Raw genomic sequence first — 18,966 nt, 5'->3', positions numbered from 1 at the left:
AATTTGCCTCACAGGGCTTTACAGCATACGAAAAACACACTTCTGTCACGCACTCCAAAAGAAACTTGTTGAAACTTTAAACAATAATTTATTGTACAAAACGGTGGAAACAAATGTTGACAAAAGCGGTTCCATAATTCATATTAAATTCAAAAGATAACGAAAAACAGCTACAAGTTAGAGGGAATAGTGATAAAGTGGTAAAACTTGGCATTGATCCACTGCCTCAGACGGATGCGCTCAAGCGTGCCGTGCGCACAAGCTCAGTAGGCTACACTATATTTTCACATTTTTAACAATGCAATTTAAAAGTTTTGATTTTTATTGATAACCTACATTTACCAGCAACAAAAAGACTACATTTAGCACCAAAAAAAATATATATATAAAAAAATAAGTAAATAAAAAAACGAATATCGAATACCAGATTTTCATAACGAATACCTACCCATAGAAACGAATATTCGAATATTTGGGTACAGCCCTATTTCCAAGACTGAACTTTGACCAAGATCAAGGTGACACCACATAGTATGACCTTCGCCTCCCAACAAAGAATACTGCTGAGAATGAAGAAGGTCTGCAGATACAACTAGAGCTCGCCCACGTTTAGGCTACTATGACATGGCTATCCCGTAATGAGATTAGTACCATCTGGGTCTACGCCATAGAGACATTGAAGGGTTAAAACAAACTGGCTCTCCAGATATCCAAACCAAGCATGTTTTTATTCTCCCCACCAATAAATATCACTGTATGATTCCACTGTGAGACTCATTCCTAGAATATGCAGCACTGGCAATACCCAACAGGAATGTTCTAGTGTTGGTGCTTCGGTTTGTTTATCCTCAATGACTAAACTTCAGATCTCACAGTGAGTGTATGTATCCATTTTCTCAGTTAAGATGTTTCAACAAAAATGTAGACATTTCATGTGGTATGTGAGGCAGATTTTGTTTTTGGTTGAGAGGCATTCAGCTTGCTGTCAACATGAAACATAACTGACTCTGAATATCAAATCACCTCCTGTGATCCGCCTACTCTTGAATCTAATTTTACACGTGTGGGTCATGAAACATGGACCATGAGCATCACTGGGTAGAGGATGTGAGCTGTAGGGTGCTGCTTTTCCTCTAGGCATACTCAAAAGATATCAGTTTTTGATATGAGCTTTAACGTTTTATTAAAGTTCACAGTTAGGATTTCTGTGATACAATATCTCCCTGATACTGCTATAAACTGTTATCTTACTGACCTTTTTCAGTGTAATCATGCTGTCACAAAAAGTCCTCTGGTAAATTTGAAAGAAACAATAAGCTGCATTGAGCCAAAACTAACACAAAGACAGCAGGAGGTGTAATATGAGGCGAGGTGATGGAGAGATTATGGGAAAGGCAGAGACCTGTGCCAAAAAATATTTTCTATTACTTGTTATGGACTGTCTCAGTCTGGTCAGGTGCCAAAGAGGTGTTGCTGCCGTAAAACAAAGAGTGGCATGAAGATTAAACATCCTCAAATCACTTAAGTAGATAGGCCGTAATGCTTTTCTATTTTGAGGGAAACAAAGGAGGAATTATTACATGACAGCTTGCTCTCATGCCACTATGATCCTGACCAAGACAGCCAGAAGAGCTAATGCAACACTGCATTGGATACCATCCATGTATAAACATCCAAACAGATATATGGATATGTATTTCAGTGGCTGGACAGTTGCAGGCATCTGGATGAGAAAGCACCAGTCAGATAAAAGACCTAAAAGATGATATGTGTTCAAGCATACAAGAGGACATATGTTTTAAGGGTGAATGATTGTCTACAGATCTTCAGCTGTACAGATTGACCCCATTGGCCTTTGTTTTCTCAGCTTAATTGTATTTCTTCACTAACTCTTGCTCATATCCTATGCGATATCCATTTGCTTCAGTTTGACCATTCCAAAGAACGTTAACAACCTAATCTTTAAACACTCTAATAAACTTTACAAGCCCCAAATCTTCAAGACTGCCAAAAAAAGACACTGGCTTTGGAATCCTAAATCTAATTCTTCATTAATGTTTGATTTACTCAGTTTACTCTCCCAGCTTAAAGGTCCTTTTATGTGACCTCTGAGCTGGCCAAACAATAGTAAGTAGTCCATGGTGATTAATTCAATACATTTATTAGTATATCAAGAAAACAAACGATCCAGTAACAGTCTTAGCTTTCATACCTGACAGAGAAGAGCTTATGTATTAATTGCATCTCAGAAAACTGGATAATCTCAAACCAATTGAAGATCTCATTAATCACAATTTAGGGCCGGGACACAAGCCACGGATTTGCACACTCACATTTATGGTTGTCAATGCAGACATACAGAAAGAATGCTCAAAATCAAGAGAATTGCTGAAATGGGGTGCAAATTTTCCCAAGCGCCTATTTTACAAGGAACAATGGCTGAGCCCTGAAATAAACAAAGTTGAACTTGTGGAACGTAATAGCACGCACAAAAATATCACAGCCAGCAGATTTCTTTCCATTCTTCCATAAATTTCAGTCAATGGTTAATATGAAGGAGAAGTTAAATCATTTTAGTGGAGTGTTACCCAGAGCTTTACATTTGTCCTGTGGACAATATTTATAAGCCTAAAAAAATACAATGGGCACGGTTACATGATGGCTTCTCATTCAGAATGAAATAAATCTGAATGAAATCATTGGGAATTAAAGTCCTTCCAGGTAGTTTACATGGGAAATATTAATTCCGAATGAGGGTTTACATGGGAGATCAGTTTAATCGCCTTTTAATCGCCTGTATTCGGGTCCGCGCAAGGTTTGGGGCAGGGAAGGTTTCTGATTGGATAGGGGGCGGGGTGGACGTTACATGTTTACGTTTACCGGAAGAAAACACTGTAGTCCTCGCCCCGGATAACAAGATGCTTGACGCCGCCGTTCTTAGTGCCTTTTTCAGGCTTGTGCAGAAAGACCGGAATGAACTTAAAGAGGAACAAGTGTATACAAGTGCGAGAAATTCTTTCATTTGGAATTAGAAACGGAATATTCCAGCCCGTTACATCGGATTGAATTTTCAGTCACATTGGCCATTTTCATTCTGAATTAGGTGTTTACAAGATCACTTTTAATAGGAATGAACTTTCATTCCAAACGAAAAGGGAATTAAACTGTCCATGTAAACCCACTCAATGTCTGGAAGAAGATCAGCTCTGACACTTGGGAACTTACTCCGAACTTGGGAAGTAGGCCATGATACAGTGCTGAGTTGGTCGCTTAGTCAGGCGCAACCTGCCTCTGCGCCCTTGAAAGCTGGTACAGAGGCACAAGAGTAGCACCCACCACCCAACTTTGTGTTTTCAAAATGGTAAAAGACGCAGCTTGTGTCCCGGCCCTTGGTCTTGAATTGGTTGTAAAAAAAACTGACGCAGCCATATCTAATACTTAATACCATGAGGTGAAAAGATAGGAATGTCAAGCCAGATAAGGTTGTACTTGTTGACTTCTTTTTGGATATGTCTGCTAAAGCTCAGCATTATGAAGTTAAAGCCACAATTTCCCTGTTAAAACAAAAGAGAATAACAACGATAAGGGGGTAGAAAGCTGAGCCATGAACTCTCTGTCTACTAAAGCAAGACACGGCAAGAGGTGAGTCAGTCCACTTGAGTCTTTACTCTTGTAGTTTCTTAGGATACAACAGAGGTGAAAAAGGAATTTAGAAAACAGAGCACTAAACTCACAAAACAACAATCTGCTTGGCTTATGAGTCAGACGCTTCATCACTGATACAGTACCACCTTAAGAGAGACAGCATAAGCAAAGAGACAGGCAGACAGAGAGAGACAAACACAGAAGAGTCAATGCCCCACACACTGTAATTGTTCCCATGTGTCTCACTGAGTACAGACACACCCGGTCTCTGTGTCTACTCTAAACCTTGTATCTACTCTGTAATCAGAGCCACTCAAACAAGAGAAGGCATCTGGAGAGAGTAAAGATGTCTCTTCAAAATACCAGTTACATCATGCACCCAACATCAAATATTCATGCTCTACAGGCAGGAGGATGACAGGCCAAGGTGGAGCGCAGTCAAGCTCCATATGACTTTCCAAGGCTGAAGTATGTTAAATTATATCCTGCTGAGTTCATTTCAGTTAGAGGGAAATGCGTGCCACATTAGCACTATGGTCATTTGTGGACATCACGCATGGATTATAATAAACAATGGCTTACAAAACTGATAATTTCAGTCTTGAACTCATCAGGTGTGGATATGTGCTAATGCCTATGCTGTCAGAACTTTCAAGGCTCTGTCAAAAGTTAAATTCAAACCCTAAACTGCAATGTTACTTTTTTTAAAACTAATTGACTTGATAGTACCACTGGCTCATGTCCTCATTCTCTCATTCACCAAAACCTGACGAGGAAATAGTGCTGTTATTCAAAACACTGCTTGGAAGAGATCTAGATTTCCCATAATAAAAAAGCAACATTCAGCAAAGCTTGTATCCGCCAGGGAAATTTGGAGGATGGAAAGAGTGAACATAAACTATTAAAGATCTGTTTACACCATGTTGTCCATTAGTTGCTGTGATGTGCCTTAGTTGACTTCATTAACAGTTTGACACATTTCAGTCATTGAATGGCTACAGTAAGACCAACAGACCAGTCCAGGGATGTAAGGAAGAAGAAAAAAAAACCTTGTCTGTTGATATGCCTGGTAACACAGTAAACTTCTAAACACTGGTATTTAATTTGGCAAATTCTTGCTGATTCAGAAACAAACGTAATCTTCCAGGGGGTTATAATTTGTCTAGTCCATATCCGCTTTAGCTGTATCATCAGCCTTCAAACAAAGGGATAATAAAGAAGATCAGACACGCACAAGACTCTTGAATGAGAGTATAAAAGCCCAGAGAACAATAGCTGCTCTCTTTGCAACATGCCTATCTCTGTAGTCCTCCGATTCTTTCACTCAGTCCACTGTACATTCATGCCTGAGGTCATTTTTAACCCTTTACAGACAACCATACTGTAACCGCAACTATCCACATTTGTGGAAAGCTGAGCTGTTAGTCCACTGATGAAGTAGTGTGAGCAAAGAAATTATCTGTGGCATTTATAAGCAGATAACTTATGGATAATGGCTGGATGGCTGGATGAATAGATGGATGGATTAAATCTGTTCATCTTCAATATGTGTAAGACCTCAGTGTTCTCGTTTTAATACTACCAGACAGGTTTTCTTACTTTGATTAATACTGATTGTCCTGATGCTTACATATAATCAACACCAGGAAACAGTTTCTAGGGACTCATGAATGACAGCGGTGCCTTAGTATGTTCAGTCTAGATACAGTCTTAACAATTTTACCTTTAGTTAGTCCCTGTAGGGTCAGTCTCTTCTACATATCCACCCCCAGAAAGGTCACAGGAGAAGGTCAGCTTAACAGCAGCACCCAAGGGTCTGGTTGTGTCAAGAACACTTTAGAAAATAAAGTGGCTTGACCCTGGATCCTCAACTTGAGGATCTTCTCCCTGACCTCTTAATAGGGGTGGGCAATATAAATACAATCTTCTATCCTTCTACATATCGAGATTGGGAAGAAGGTACCGGATACACCAGGCCAACAATGAGAGGCTAAAGGCCCTTTTATGCTCAATGTTAAATATGGATCCGGATACGGACGGAGCCTTCTGTTCGTGCTCTGCGTTCATTTCGTCTGTATTTCTGCACGTTTCCATAAAGCTTACGGATACAGGCCAAACGGAGCAGTACCACCGGAAACCGTGGGGGCAGTGTTGCTGTCACTACCCGATACGTAGCTCTAGTGAGACACGAAGAAGAAATAACAATTCAATTTCTCTCATCGGCAGTACTAGAGAAAATAATTCTCTGTCCTCCAGTCGCAATGTATTTAACGGCCTCACCGACCACTGCCTCCTACAATGCTGCCTGTTTTTGTCTTTTATGCAAGAGGTACATTATCAATATCTCCTCCACAGTCGCCATGTTTGTTTTTGAGTTTGTTGTTGTCATAAACTTTTGACGCTGGGCTGCCCTCTGGTGGATATATTGGTTAACATCCATGCCAACGTAAAGGACGCATGGAAGTATGTGGGCAGTGACGGTAACATCGTTTGAAACGGACGTATACATTTTCGTACGTAAAGGGAGCATAAATGAGCCTTAAGGAGGAGCTTCTACCCTCGGGCTACAAGGATACTGAATGATGACCCTGCCAAATCCTAAACATTGACATTTATTTATTATTACTACAACTACAAACTGGTGGAACTGAAAACTGCATGTGACAAATAAGTTGCTTGATTAATGTACTTTTATATTTCAGCGTTGATTCACTGCAATAAATGTGATGAAAATTCTATTCAGATAACAATACAATAATAATTTGATATTGTCTGTTGCTGGGATAAGGATAGCTATCTCAGTATTAACTGGATCTCAGACCAACTCAAAAAAATCTGATATGGCTAAACATTTTTATCGCCTAACAGTATATATTGCCCAACCCTACCACTTTGCCAGAAACTGTTGAAAAGTATATTTTAACTTATCATTTGGTTGAAGCTTTAAACTTTCTACAGCAAGGTTGGGTCCAATGTAACTTGGATTTCATAAATGCTACTTTCCCCTGAGTTACAGGACCATGGCACTGTTTACCCACTGCTCATCAGAGGAATTAAGTGCATGCCCAAGAGGTACTGTTTCTAAGTGGTGTGGAAAGCATTGAAAAGCCTGGGTTTCATCACACACTGTGTTTCTGTACTTCTTGTCTCAGAGACATATGACACAATTTTTCTGGTGTCATATTCAGGATAAGACAGCCCTTGTTGCCAAGGCACCCCTCGATTTTCTATATCCACTTATTCTATTCTTGGCCAAGTGTCTAGAGCCTATTCCAACATGGCAGGGTACACCCTGGAGAGGTCACCAGTCTATCACAAGATGTGTAGCTTCCCAATTTCAGTTCTTATGGCATTTTCTAGCACCAGCGGATGAAGTATCAATCAGTTTCTGTTTGGTTTCTCGCCACTTAGAGTGGAAACATGATTGTGATGGGAATAGCAAGTGGGTTCATTTGTGCCTGTCGTCTCTTGGCAGCCAACAACAATAAGCCATTTTCCTAAAACATGACTAATTCTAATCTAGTCAGTTGACAGACAACTGCAAATCATGCTCTTCAGTCCAGCTTGATGACATCAACCGGTTAAGGAGCTGGAGGGTAAAAACAAAACAGCACTCCTTGTTCCTTTTTTATACTTGGCTCTCTGTGAGCATGGGCCACACTGCTAACAAACCACATCTACCCACGGCAATCATAGACAGACATATGAATGAGAAAATTAAGAGTGCTATGGTGATGTTTAGCTTCGGGTGTTAGGTCTTTTGTATTCATTTCACTGAGTCATGAAGGATAGAGTCCCAGCAATAGTTCATCTATCAAAGTAAACTTCAGTGCATTGAATAGTTTTGACAACACACTTAATCTTTCCTAACAAATTAATTGAAACCTCCATTGTTTCTTTCTCCATATTCAGCCCACACCATTCACACCCTAACATGAAAACTGTTAACAGAGCTTAAGTACAATAAGTACCTATCTTGTACCTATCAGCATTCCCACATGTTTTGGGTTCCAGGAACAAACTGCACTGCTTAAGGATACGTACAGCGCATTTTATTCTGAAAATGGTTGAAAATTACTATACACAACAGGAAATAGGCACATTGTTGTTGCTTGTTGAAATACACACAACAGGCAGCCCCAACGCTTTAAGCAAAATAACTTGCCCCCCTTTAAAAAGTTTTGTTACTTGATTACTGCAGATGGAAAATATGTGACAGCTGTGCAGCTCTGAATAAGTAAGCAGTGATGTATTTTCATACAGCTTTAAAGTAAAACTGTATCCTGTATCCAAAGAGACTAGGAATGCTGGAAGACTCAGCTTGTGAAGTTGAGCGGACACGTCTGCAGCATGGAAACTGTTCTTAGTGACATGGAAATAAAACTGATGACCCCATGGCAAAAAATCTCAGCACTTTCCATCTTTCTGAAGATCAGTCTATTTTTGTTCACAATGTCACACATTGAAACAGAGAGGGGAAAAACCCCACAGGTTGTGTTAAAATGCTAATTGCTTAATTTGTTCTCTCAGTATTCGAGAGCTCGCAAGACTAAACACATACTCTGCATTACATACATTTATGCGTAAGTGCTGGCAATAACTCTGTCACACCATGGAGTCCTTCAGCAGTATGCAGAAATGGATACTACACTCCCTGATGCTTTAGACCAGGCTAGCATCACGTCATCGCCAAGGCCGTGTGCCCATTTGGAGCAAAGAAATGCCCTGTCACATATAGAGATGAACAGGAAAATGCTGAAAAGCTGCTGTGTAGTGGTTCAACCAAGCCTTGCAGACTGAGATTTGAGGCACTTAAGATATGTGAATATTCACTGTCAGTATGGTAAATCGCTAAATCCTGTTGGTGACATTTAAAACTGATGGACAGCTAACTTGAGTAGGAGGCTGCTTCAGTCCAGTATAACAGCATCATACTGTTGTCTCCAAATAAATAGCAGCCAAGAACATACAGTTGGCTATTAACAGGTTGGTTATTTACAGACAACAATACTTGAGGCCTGCACTATGAAGCCAGTTCAACTATCTATCTTTTCGTTATCTGGGTTGACTAACCCAAGCATTGGCCATCTGGGTAACCACTACTGCAAAGCTGGTTATCAGCTAGTTCAGTCAGCTCTGGGTTTTCGTATCCAGCCACGAGTGGCATCATGTGAAAGAGGAGGGGGTGTTAATTATGAGCAACATCATCAGAACCACGAATAAAGTAGGCTGCTTCATATGATATGTGATGAAACGATACTGACAGTGTGTAGGACTGCCATACAGTAAAATGTTAATGTAAAAGATACCATGTAAACTTGTAACGGAAAATGTAGAAATACTGAAAATACGATACTCTAAAGTTAACCTGCTCCGGAACAGGTTAGCTGTTCAGCATAAGTTACCATGGTGATTTATCCCAGCTTCATAGTACTGAAATCCAAGAGTTAACCCTCAAATTACCTCGCTAACTTCAAATCCTGCTTCATACTACAGACCTCTGGTGATCCAATCAAACATATATAGACACAGCCACTGTGTTGGGACCAGACGTTGCGCTAGACTTTTCGTCGCCAGTCATTTTGACCGACAGGGTCATAAATATCTGGTCATAATCTATTTTTACCGGTCATTTTAATTTTCGTTTTTAAATGATAATAGAGATATTCAAAGACATTTAGTTTTCATTCGTTCGTTTTTAATAAATCCAACAAGCAAGTTATAAAGTGTGCATTAATAAAGACATGAACGAAAAGATGAACAGACATCCACACACCCGTGCCATTAGGCTTTGGCCTGGACACACCGGACGGCACTAACGCGTCCGGTGTGTCCAGGGCGTTATGTAGTTATGCCTGTAGGCTTGGTGACACAAAATTAAAATTGTGATGAAGTGATTATGGTATTGAAAAATGTTCCTCAGTGCATGCTGTTGTTATTTTATTTTGAAAATTGGCCGGATTCTCTCGTCTTTTCTGTGTCCGACTTCCTGTTTGGTACGATCCGCTCGATCCAGCTTGACAGAAGCGCTCGTGGCTCACGTGAAAAATAGACCAGACGCCGAACTGAAGCGCTGCCTCTACTCCGCGTGCGCTCTGCTCTGCTCAGCGGCCTGTGTGGACAGTCAGATAGGTTAACATGGGTGCTGACTGAAAACTGCCTCCGCTGCTGGGCGCCGTGCTTCGGTTCCACGTCTGGTATGTCCAGGGCGTTATGTCCAACAACGCTACATGAAGCAGATGAATGACTTTTTCTCTGCAGTGTGAAAACGGCAGCCACTTAAACCACTGACTGTGCACTCTGCTGCCAAGTGGGCAGGGGTGGTAATTGCAACTGGTCAAAATGGCCGACGGCCTTCAGATTTTCCGGTCATTGTTGTAAAAAAACGGTCAATGACCAAGAATATCCGGTTAACGCGACCCCTGGTTGGGACACTGCTCTACTCCGACATGGGAAGCCTGAAGTGACTCTCTCTGCCATTTTCCACACACTGTTATTGAAATCTTCTGCGATCACCTGCCCCTCACATTATGCATAGTTCACCTACTTGACTGGCTCATGGAGTGAATAGAGAGGAGGGGACGGGGCAGTATTGTGCATGCGTGGCTTCCGGGTGCGTTTGATTTGCAACACGAGACAACGAGAGTAAGCTGACACGAAGCGCATAATCGTTTTATGTCGATTATCTTGTTTTCATAATCGTTGAAAGCCCAAATCGTAATCTAGATTAAAATTCGATTAATCGAGCAGCCCTAGCATGACGGCAATCGACCTTTATTTATTAAGGTATCGCAAACACTCTGGTTCAGACAAGGTTGCAAAATGATGATTACATGTCTGTAAAAAAAAAACATTGGCTTAACAAAAAATATATGCAAACAGACTTCTCCAAATTATGATCCAAACACACGTCAAACTGCAATGAAATCTAGCTATAGAATCTTTGGTTTTCTACCCCCCCCCCCCCCCCCCCCCAAAAAAGGGGCGTGGCCTCAAAGTTTTGCAAAGTACCCACATGTGCCAGTTTGATGTATTTAGGTGTATTTAGGGGTAGCAGCTACATGGAGACTCCAGTGTGGGTGTTGCAGGAAAGAGGTGGGTGAGAAGTGGCAGAAATATCTTGGGTGAGAAGAGCGTCTAGCTCTTGGGTCAAGAATTCTCAGAAAGTGAATGCCGTCAGACACGCACGACACATGTAATCACAGAGAAATGTGGGCAGACTGTTTTTGAAAATATAAAGAAATGCAAATTAGCATTAAGATTCTATATATGTAATGACACCCCTTTTTTCATGTTGTCAGGATCACTGTCTGCTTAACCCAGCTTGGTCTGGATTGTATCTGTTTATAGAAAAAAACTAAAAAGGTGTCATCCTTTCAAATATAGAATACATATATCTGGATTTAAACAACCAAGCATTTAGAAATGTAGAAATCCTACTGATGTCAGACTGAGTGAATAAACACTGCCTGTGGTCGGTAAAAAAAGCACACGTTTCCTTGGTTGAACTAATGCATCAGCTACTTGGGCCAGCTGTGTTGACGGGATGTGGTGAATAACATTTCCTGTCTGGCTCTGAGGCTTTGGTGTGACCAGTAAAACTTCTTCTTTTTTTTTTTTTTTTTACAGTATCATCTTTTCTCTATTCATATAAACCCCTCCTGTATCATAAGGCAACAGAATGAGCGATGACCAGAGCAGATGGAACAAGGCAGGATAAGACGTAAAAAAATCAAAGGCAGATGACAGACAATGACGAAATGGTAACGAGAAGAGCTCAATGACTCAGCTCTATGTCACTATCCGGGCCGGGCACCTGGGATGATGCCTGATGATGTCAAACCATTGCCTTATTCCTCATCAAAATGCACTGTGTAACGGGTCAAAATGATAAAATAATCTTTTAAAAAGTTAACAAAAGAACTTCAAATACATTCTACCAACAGACATTTATAATCCCTTTATCATCATGGAGCTGATGAGATGTCCGGCCTTCCAACTCCAACTTGCCAGCCTTTCTGTAAGAAATACCACAGCCTCAAGGTGGCTTATAAGATGTCAATGCCAAATCTAACAGGAGATAAGAGACTTGTAATCTCTCCAGCTGGGCTTATCTACATCTCTCTCACCAGTGAGAGCCCACCCACAGGCTGTCAACTCAGCAGGAAGCAGCTGAATGGCATGGCAGGGTGAACACCAGCGAGGAATGCCCCCGCTGAAAATATCTCATGTATGCTCATCTAGTTCAAGGCCATTGATCCGATACTGTAATGTAACTACTAGTTATGTGTGCTGGTAATGTGCTGAGGTATGGGCGAAATTAACAAGGAATGATATTGTTGAAAGTGATCAGTGACAGTAAAATCTCTTTAATTAGTATCTGTGGATGTTTTAAAGAGACAACAGGAAAGAACTTGTGTTTCCTAGCCAAGCGGCAACCTCCAGGGCTTAAAAATGGAAGCAAGTGCCCAAAACTGCTGTTGCTCTCTTGGACACTTGAGGCTGGCTCCAAAAGGAAGTCAATCCCCATAGACACCCATGTTGAAATGCCGAACTTTACAGCAGAAATAAACATGTTTAGAGCCTGGTACAAAAACAGTTTTGGTCTCCATAGCTACCGTCCCCTTTTAACTTTTATGAATTCTTTTATAACTCACCTATTTTAATGTCATTAATGTTATGCATAATTAAGGGTGTGGCTGCTTTGAGTGACAGGCTGTCTGTAGGTCCTTTTACACTGCCTCTTCAAGGCAGGAATTTCACGCCATTATTGCACCTTCCTGTTCTGTATAAAAGCTGCCATTGCGGAACTGGGGGACAGAGCTGTCTCGCCTCTGAGCTGGGAACGGAGGAAGTAACAGCATCGAAACGACCTCTGTATAAATGGGACAGCTGGCGGGACGGGATCATGGGTGTCAAGGTTGGTTGACATTTTGGCGACGTGTTATGCATGCAACCAATTGCCTGGAGATTTAAATAGTAGCTGATAGCAGTTAGCGGCTAACTCAAACAAGAAGAACAGTTGCCAAAAATGTCCACAAATTGGGAAAACAATGAGGTCCAGGAAGTCTTCACTCCTCAAGCAGAGAACGTAATCAGCCGCTATTTCACAAAAACAGTAAATTGTTGTTGTTGTTAAAATGCAGGGGCATTATGAAAGGACTGTGTAGCGGCTCTACTGCGCAGTCTTTTTCTTAAAAGGGCTTGTGAGGCATCACCACAGCCTGAGTCAGATCCACCCCTCGCTCCTCCACAGCTCCACCCTCTCATTCAAATATTCTGGCTCCAAAACACCAAGCTGGCGATGATCAAAATGCCTAACTCAATGGCTACGCCCATTATTTCATTCAGTCTGTGTTCCTTGCACATAAATGACAACATGTGTGGTCACTGATTAATTCTGATTCAGCAATTCTTCATCTGTTGCTAGGATCTCTGTCTTTGAAAAACTGACTTTCCAGCTCTTACTGGAAAGAAAACTCCCCTCTTACTAATATGTGAAGGTTTCCCAATCTCCTCCTCTCACTTAGACACAGCGCTCACAAAGTCTTAAAAGCCTTCTTCGTGAGCCAAAAACATCAAAAGCAAGGCAGTGCTACGGCTGGATGATGAAACCCAATTTACGGAATTACCAACATTGTGAAACTCGCATGGAGTTTAATTTACTTTAGTTGCAATTTTCAAAACACAAATAAATACTCTGAATTTAATATATGTAATTGAAAATAGCTACAGAAGCCAATGAAAGATGTTCAACCAACCATTCAGCCTAAATTGCAGTTCAATAGTTTAAGTAGTCATAGAGTTATACATCCAGCAAAACACACAGGAAACCTTAGGCTGCACGGTTGGATCATTTCTGGCACCAATCTACAAGATCTCCACTCCACATGTCTCCTAGTTCCCTTTTAAATTAGCCATCTTTCTTATCTGTTTTATGAAAATGCAACTATTGGCACCAACAATAATGAAAATGACGGTCAAATTCTTTCACTGCTGTTGCAGGTTTTACTGATTGACAATAGTTCAACAGCAGGCTTAAATGTTATCAGTAAAGAGCAGTTAACAGCCCTTAATGTTTTTAGCTAATCTGTGTTTATTACACTGCAAAGATTCCTGTTTACAGCTACACATGAACTTTTACTTTGGCATGGTCTCAACAAGAGAGGTGCAACGATTAAAAAACATTCATGAGTGTGATATGAGCTGATTTATAAGTAAGACTGTTGGCAGCTTCTGAAGCCTTGAGTCAAACTAATGATATTAGTAATGGAATTGTTTATATTCTTCTGGTTAACATGACACTTGTAGCCTCAGAGAAACCCCAGTGGAGCATTATAATTATTGATTTCATTGCTCATGCTTTGACCGTTCTAATCAATTAAAAGGAATTTAATTCAATTAGGGCTGACAGTATGCTTCGCCTAAATTGACTATGTGCTCATTGCCTTTCTGGGTTTCCTGGAGTCCACGCTCTGCAAGCTCAGATGTGGCCGAGGCCCCAGATCCATTACCTTCGAAAGAGGAAGGGAAACTAGGATACTAATGAGATTCCCTCCTTGTGCAACACACACTGCCAGCGTGACGTTCAAGAATGATTCAGACATTTCTGTGGTCATCAGTGCGGTCGTCACATTCATCACTGTCCTCTATTAACTTCATTGGGACATTTTCCGACTCCTCTCGCACAATATAATTACCAGTGTCATATGGGTGGAGCAGAGAGAGCTCGGCTACGAGCACAAGGTCTACAGGGGGACTGTGCAGTATGGAGAGAGTACCATTCACTTCCTGACTTATGCTTGTGTTTGTTGGTGGAGCAGTTATAACTTGTCACACTCTTTTTAAAGCTGCAACATGCAACACTCACCTGGAGGTCAAAGAACTTGCTGTAGCGTCTGTAAATGATTTCTGTACTGCCATCACTCCAGGACACTTTGATGATGTAAACCTGAAAAACAAAAGACATAAATATAAGAACATTTCAAACTAACAAATCTGATAATCCAGACCTCTTGGTGCATCTCACAGTGACTCAGAGTGCCAGTAATTGGCAGTGCTGTGACTCCTAGAGAGGGTAGCGTGAGGAAAGGCAGACAGCACACTTGTCAGGCAACATCAGCAGCAGTCACTGTCATCATCCGTTCACATGAACGCGAAGGGAATATCCGATTATTTCATTTCCTAGTCTATTTGTGTCACTTCCTGCTGGAGAGGAAGTCATTATACTGGATGGATGCAGCAGATCTGACTATTAAGACTGTAGCCATACATCAATCTGGATCGATATATATCGATTCAATGATTAACAACAACACGTCTGTGTCCCCATTTACATTCAAGCACACCTCCTTTCTTAACATTCAAGCAGTGCTAGCTGATTAGCACCAGGCCAACGATGGCAAACAACCAACAAAAAGACAATGAGGATATTTACTGATTGTCTCATATCGATCACAGGCCCCTAAATTTAATTCAAATTGACATCATATCCAAATAACCGATATAATGTTGTATCATGATGAAACTTGTGATTTACACCCCTGCTGACCGCGCTGTCTTTTCAAAATTGCACTTCTTGAGAGACTTTGTTTTGGCAGACACTACCATAAAGAATGAGCAGCAAAAGCAGCAATAGAAACACGAGTTGGTGAGTTTGATGTGAAGCCTTCAATATAACATACCATCACATTGAAAGCTAATGCAGAGTGCCTCAACACCATTAAAATACAGGGATAAACTAATGTTGCCTTTGTGGCACTAAGTTTCAACACACACGTCTTGTACATGTGAGACTGCGAATTCCATCAGCCTCACATTAACAACAGTAAAACAGCACAAGGCATCCAAACAAAAGCATCTAGTTTTTTGCTCATTGCAGTCTACAGGCAACAGACACAGCTCTTTATTTTTTTCCCCTCTTCAGTTGAAGAAGACGGGAGAGGCAGGGAGGTGATTGGAAACTCCCCGGTGGCTTGCTGTGTCTGGCTGAATGCTGTTGGCCCCACTCCCAGACCTTCTCTGGCCTCCCTCTCTCTTTCAGGGCAGTCGAGTCAGATATGGCCACGGATGGACCAGCTACAGCAGCTATACAGACCGGCAGGGAGGCTGTCTTCATGTAATAAAAAGAGTTATGTGTCAGTGTGTGTAAACTTCAACCAGTGGAGGGCCATCTAAACAATAACATGAGCATATTTCATGATATTGCTGTGGCCACCAACTCTTTGCTGAATTCTCAACAGCTAAGGGCGGGAACCATGATATGCAAAAGGTTGCTACGGTCTAAAAAATGATTAAGATTTAAATAGAACAGCTACAATGGCAAATTGGGCTGAAGCCATAGCTCTGAGGAAGACAGGAAAGGCTATAACTTTAGCTATAAAAGATTCTCTAGTCAATAAAACACTAATACTGGCAATAAAACGCTCTTATATCTTTAAGTCTCTAAGGAATGTGATATTTGTTTTTCCCGACTTCAAGAAAGGTTCAACTTCGATGAGCAGAGGCGCTATAAGCTGCTTTTTGTTCACTTAACCGCACCTCCAGGGTTCTGGAAGATTTAAGGTGTCCAGCCTGCATGTGTAGAGAGAGTACAAGAGGCACAAAACAACACGGGCGGCACCAGAGAGCAAACAGACAGATGGAGAAGACACGGGATCTCAAGAACTCTGTGTCCTTGACCACTAACACTCACAGCGGTATAAGGTCTGTTGGTCCTTCAACCCAGGCATCGTTTTCACACATAGACGAATGCAAACCAACATGCAAGAGCACACGCCATGTACACGGAACTAACACGAACGCCTGCTGAGGCCTTGGCAGTGGCCTTCACTGTTGGCCATCTCATATGATGTCATTGGTGTTACTTTAAACTGAATGTGAGTACGTTTGAGGACAAACTCGCCCACATTTATCCCCCAAACTATAAAACCGCCATTGTTTAGAAATCTCAGAAAAGCGAGAAATGGGTCTTTGTCTTTTTGACATTCTTGTCTCCCACACAACTTTGCAGTACCAGCAGGGAGTGACTGCTGAAACAGGGAAAATATCCACACATTGATTCTTCTTCGTCTCTCTCTGCTTTTCTTCTACACACAGTAATGGAACTGGACCAGATCCCTTAAACTGGCACAGGTACTGCATGCCAAGAGAGAGGCATACACTGATAAGGAGATAATCATAGCAATATCACTTTTCATGTCTCCACTGACTTAACGTAGAAGAACTTGAGCTATTCTGTGCAATAATTCAACACATCTGGCTTAAATCAGACATGTTTGATTAAAATACAGCTTGAAAACTGCCCTGAATGAAAATCACACAAGGCACTTACTAATAAGTCATAAAATATGCCACATGGCAAACATTATTTGGGCCTTTCCTTGTTCAAACATTACCTTATGCTCACTCCGATGACCTTAGAAACTCTCTGTTAGTCTTACTTCCTGTTGCCACAGCCTGTGAGTATGTTTTTCTGAGTAAATTGAAGAGCCTGAGGCATGACAAAGCTGAGATGCTCAATTTGAACTCGGGGAATTAGTCTGGATGGTTTGTGGACTGGATTTGTGTGCCTATTAAAATGTTTCTGAAGGCACACACGTGGCAGCGGAGAAGACCTGGAAATGGCTTTGTTAGACTGCAGACAATACCTGTATCCACATATATAACTTGTAGGTGATACTGAATTGCTGATAGACACTTGAAAGTATGCAGACTCGGGGAGGGTCATAGGTCACATCAGTCAGACGCCCAAAACAACAACACTGAGCATAATTCCTCTAGGTAGAAGACAAATTGCTGGTTTGATATCAGTCCCAAAGAGCTGATGAATCCAACATTATTTCCTACAGTCTGATACATGACAACCTGAAGATCACACAGCAACAACTCTTTAAGTGTGTCAATCTTCAGTGTTTATTGCCTTTTCTTCACTGTATGAGTTAGAATCTGACAAATCAGTTTCTCTTTTGTGTGTGGTGCCTTCAAATCTTCATTATAAAACCACTATTGGTCTAAAGAGTCAAACTTGCGAATTTGACTCCGTGGTAAACTGTAATCTGACACCCTCTTTGTTTTTACTGAGCCCTACAGAAGAGGGAGTAGGGCAGCAGAGGAAAGTAGGTCTACTGCTCAATGTAAGCTGCAAAGCGCTGTTGTGAAATAAAACAAAGCTTACGTAGTGTTTGTTGGGATTTCTCCGCTTCTGGACATCCTGCACTGTTACTTCTTGCACGGTGCGCCGTGGCATGGTGATGTCCTCTTCTGTACACCTCAGGTTACAAAGAAAAAGAAAAACAGAATTCCCTGTCGGGTTTTAGGAGCGATTAAACCCGGCTGAGAAAGTTTGCCCGGCGTCGCTTCTTTGTCATCCGCGCCGCTCCGTGACCCCTGAACGCAACAAATGCTGCTTTCCGTAAAACTGTCTACGTCTAATTTCCTGTCCAACATTCAGCCGCTCACGAGCCACAAGTTATGAGTCGCTCGGTTCTTCGTTTCCCTCCCCTTCGTCTTCTTGTGCCTGGTCCCGTCTCGCTGACGGTTCCCAACCAAACTCCCAGCCTATCCCAGCTCGCCCACTCCCATTTGAGGGACTGGGACGCTTCATTATGTTGCATGGACCAACCCTCCAGCGTCAGGCAGCCACGGGTTCAATCCATACACTTAAAGCTGTATTACCATGGAGCTAACTCTGGGGCACAGAAGACAGACAGGGGAGAGGACAGAGGCTATCCAAAGCAGCATCATGCTCAGCAACTCTTATCTTCTCACCTTATATTCTGTCTCTCTGTACTGCACCCTGTTTTACTACTGATATTTCTGTTTACTCTGCAATATGACATTTCCTTTGAGCTTTTTTGTGTCCAATGTAATTCACCAATCATTGTAACCCTCATCCCTCTCTGATAAACTTCACAGACACCATCCCTCATACTCTGAATGTGTTCAGTTGAATATGATATCAACTGAACTGTCAACATAGGCCGCTATACAACTGAGGCAAGGTTGTAATTTTGTGCTACTGACATAAAACTGACTTGACTGAGCTTGGGAACTCAGATTAAAGTATGACGATGCTCAAAAGGAAACAACACATGTTCTAAGATTCATGAAAACTGGATAAAAATGGAAATTGAATGGAAGAAGTTTTGTCACCGTTGGGGAAAATTCCTCAAGAATTGCTCAGTCAAAACATGGAATTCCACAGGGATATGTGTTAGGATCTGTTCTGTATATGCTACCCCTCGGACAGATAATACGTCATCACATCTCTTTCCATAGCTACATGGATGACACACAGCTCTACCTGTCTGACACCAGTAA

At 41.5% G+C, this 18,966-nt stretch overlaps 1 protein-coding gene across 4 annotated transcripts in view; it reads right to left on the bottom strand.

The window, feature by feature from the left end:
- sh3pxd2b (SH3 and PX domains 2B) overlaps window positions 1-18,230 on the bottom strand; it is a 52,421-nt gene extending 34,191 nt beyond the window's left edge. For all 4 annotated transcript variants that reach the window (XM_033643410.2, XM_033643427.2, XM_033643418.2 and 1 more), the window contains exons 1-2: window positions 17,822-18,230; window positions 14,516-14,596 (exon numbers count right to left, since the gene is read on the bottom strand). In XM_033643410.2, the coding sequence (XP_033499301.1) occupies window positions 14,516-14,596; window positions 17,822-17,893 (153 nt within the window). In that variant the 5' untranslated portion in view covers window positions 17,894-18,230. The remainder of the gene's footprint in view (window positions 1-14,515; window positions 14,597-17,821) is intronic.
- Window positions 18,231-18,966: the final 736 nt, after the last annotated feature.

The sequence above is a fragment of the Epinephelus lanceolatus genome, chromosome 11, assembly GCF_041903045.1.
Source record: "Epinephelus lanceolatus isolate andai-2023 chromosome 11, ASM4190304v1, whole genome shotgun sequence".
Classification (NCBI taxonomy): Eukaryota; Metazoa; Chordata; class Actinopteri; order Perciformes; family Serranidae; genus Epinephelus; species Epinephelus lanceolatus.
Note: the sequence above shows the minus strand (reverse complement) of the source record. Positions and strands in the feature narration are given on the sequence as shown.